The sequence below is a fragment of the Melampsora larici-populina genome (genome assembly GCF_000204055.1).
Source record: "Melampsora larici-populina 98AG31 unplaced genomic scaffold MELLAscaffold_99, whole genome shotgun sequence".
NCBI lineage: Eukaryota > Fungi > Basidiomycota > Pucciniomycetes > Pucciniales > Melampsoraceae > Melampsora > Melampsora laricis-populina.
In genome coordinates this window covers 32,218-34,100 of record NW_006768863.1, presented here as the reverse complement: position 1 = coordinate 34,100, position 1,883 = coordinate 32,218, and the positions used below count along the sequence as shown (strand labels likewise).

Sequence of the window (1,883 nt, the reverse complement as noted above, 5' to 3'; positions counted from 1 at the left end):
GCTGCTACTCTCTTTTTATTGCTCATGTAATATGACATCATCCTCTATAGCCTTAAAAATCCCGGAAAATCCTCTTGGCAACCTTAAATTTCACTATTACTACCATTACATATGCAAACTGAAAGTATACCTCTTGTTTACCAACTTCGAAAAAGTACCTTTTCTCTAATAACTTCTGTTTCTTCTTATCAACCTTCAAGATTAAAATTGTTACAGTATAATATAATGTTGTTCTTTCTTATTCTAGCCTCATAATACCCATAACTTTATTATTACTACCCTAAAAACTATGTTCCAACCTGTATACCTATATTTTTGAATTTTCCTTATGTTTTTCTTTCTTTCTTTTTGTAATAAATTTGGAAGTAAACTTTATTGATCTTAAGAATATATTTGAAATGAGATGACATAATAATGAGCTAATAAGTATACATAAGCCTCTAAGAGCTTCAATTGATCTGAAAACCTGCATTTCGAATTTCCTGCTATACTGAAGTTTCCTAATGACTTGGTGAAGTAATGATGATTAATTTGCTTGATTGATACCATAAATAGATCACCACAACACATTGGGGACTTGGACCTTTCGTCTCTCCCTGGTGACCATCTGTCTCCTCTGTACTGTGACTTCATCTCTCTATTGTCTTCCTTCTTGTATCGGTCATTCCAATCATAATCAGAATAGTGACCTTGGCCTTGACCTCGACCTCTTCCTCGCCCATGCCTTCCTTGGAATCCTCCTCGGTTATTGGTTTTCAGATAGAGTGAGTCCTCTTTCCACTTCGACAATTCTTCCTTCTTATCCGTCTTCTCTGAGACTTCTTCTTTATCCTTCACCGCAATTTTTGACAGTTTGGGCGCTTGATCTTGTTGCTTCCCACCCTTGGTGTATGGGTTGTTGTGGCAGTCCCACTCCCTGAACTTATCCACCGTACGTCTTGCTTGTTCTTAAATTCGTTTTTGTCAAACCAATGGGTCACCGACTTTCCCTCCTTTGACTCTAGTCGTCCAGAATTGTCTCCTAATCATGATATCATACCTTAACGCTACCATCCACTTGTCATTGTTCTCACTTTTCACCTTCTCTACATTCCTCTTGTGCTCTTCAAACTTCCTCACCAACTTCTCAAATCGGGACCATTTCTCTAAGTAGTCCAAGAATAGGTTGAAACACATGACCCAGTCTCCATACGTCAGCCGCAGTTTGGATGGATAGGTAAGTCCTTCATACTTCTCATCTTCTGAATCATCATCTTCATCCTTGTTTTTCTTCTTCAATGTTTTCTTCCCTTCAATGTCTTGGTTGGCTTCTAACCAAGCTTTGTTGAACATCGCAATTGGGACGTAGCCTTTGATTTTTCGAATCCGGTTATCCCAGAACACCGTTAATTGGGTCATGTGATGGCTAGGGACTTTCCCATTGGCGAATTCTATCCCGTTTTCAACAAATTCACCTCCCATGTTGGTTGGTTCGGTTACTTCTTCATTGTTTGATAACAGTCTACCAGGTTGGATTTTCCTTTCGGCTGCCTTTGCTGGTTTCTTTTTGTCAATTCACACCATTCCCCTCCCAAAATCCAGGAGTCATACTTTGTTCCTCCCAATAATGAGATTCACGAATTTGGCAATTATCCTCTTTCTAACACTGATGGCCTCATCCAAAGCCTATGCCTACTTTTGCTACAACTATCCTCCAAGTGATGTCAAACACACAGGTCAGTGGAATATCCTAGCTGGTTCTTTTACCTTATCTTTTTCCTTTTTCTTACTGACTCTCAAATGATCATGTGGTATAAATCATCAATCTAGGATACCCTTCCGTAGAAAATAAATGTAATACACCAGTGGGATTTTGACAAACATATTGCCTTTTCCTTCGTGAC

The 1,883-nt window shown here is 38.8% G+C and overlaps 1 protein-coding gene across 1 annotated transcript; it reads right to left on the bottom strand.

Annotated features, from left to right (window-relative positions):
- Nucleotides 1-963: 963 nt before the first annotated feature.
- MELLADRAFT_69613 (uncharacterized protein) lies at nt 964-1,461 on the bottom strand (the record flags this gene model as incomplete). Its single annotated transcript, XM_007418635.1, has 1 exon — nt 964-1,461. The coding sequence occupies one exon, from the start codon at nt 1,459-1,461 to the stop codon at nt 964-966; it is 498 nt and encodes a 165-aa protein (XP_007418697.1).
- Nucleotides 1,462-1,883: the final 422 nt, after the last annotated feature.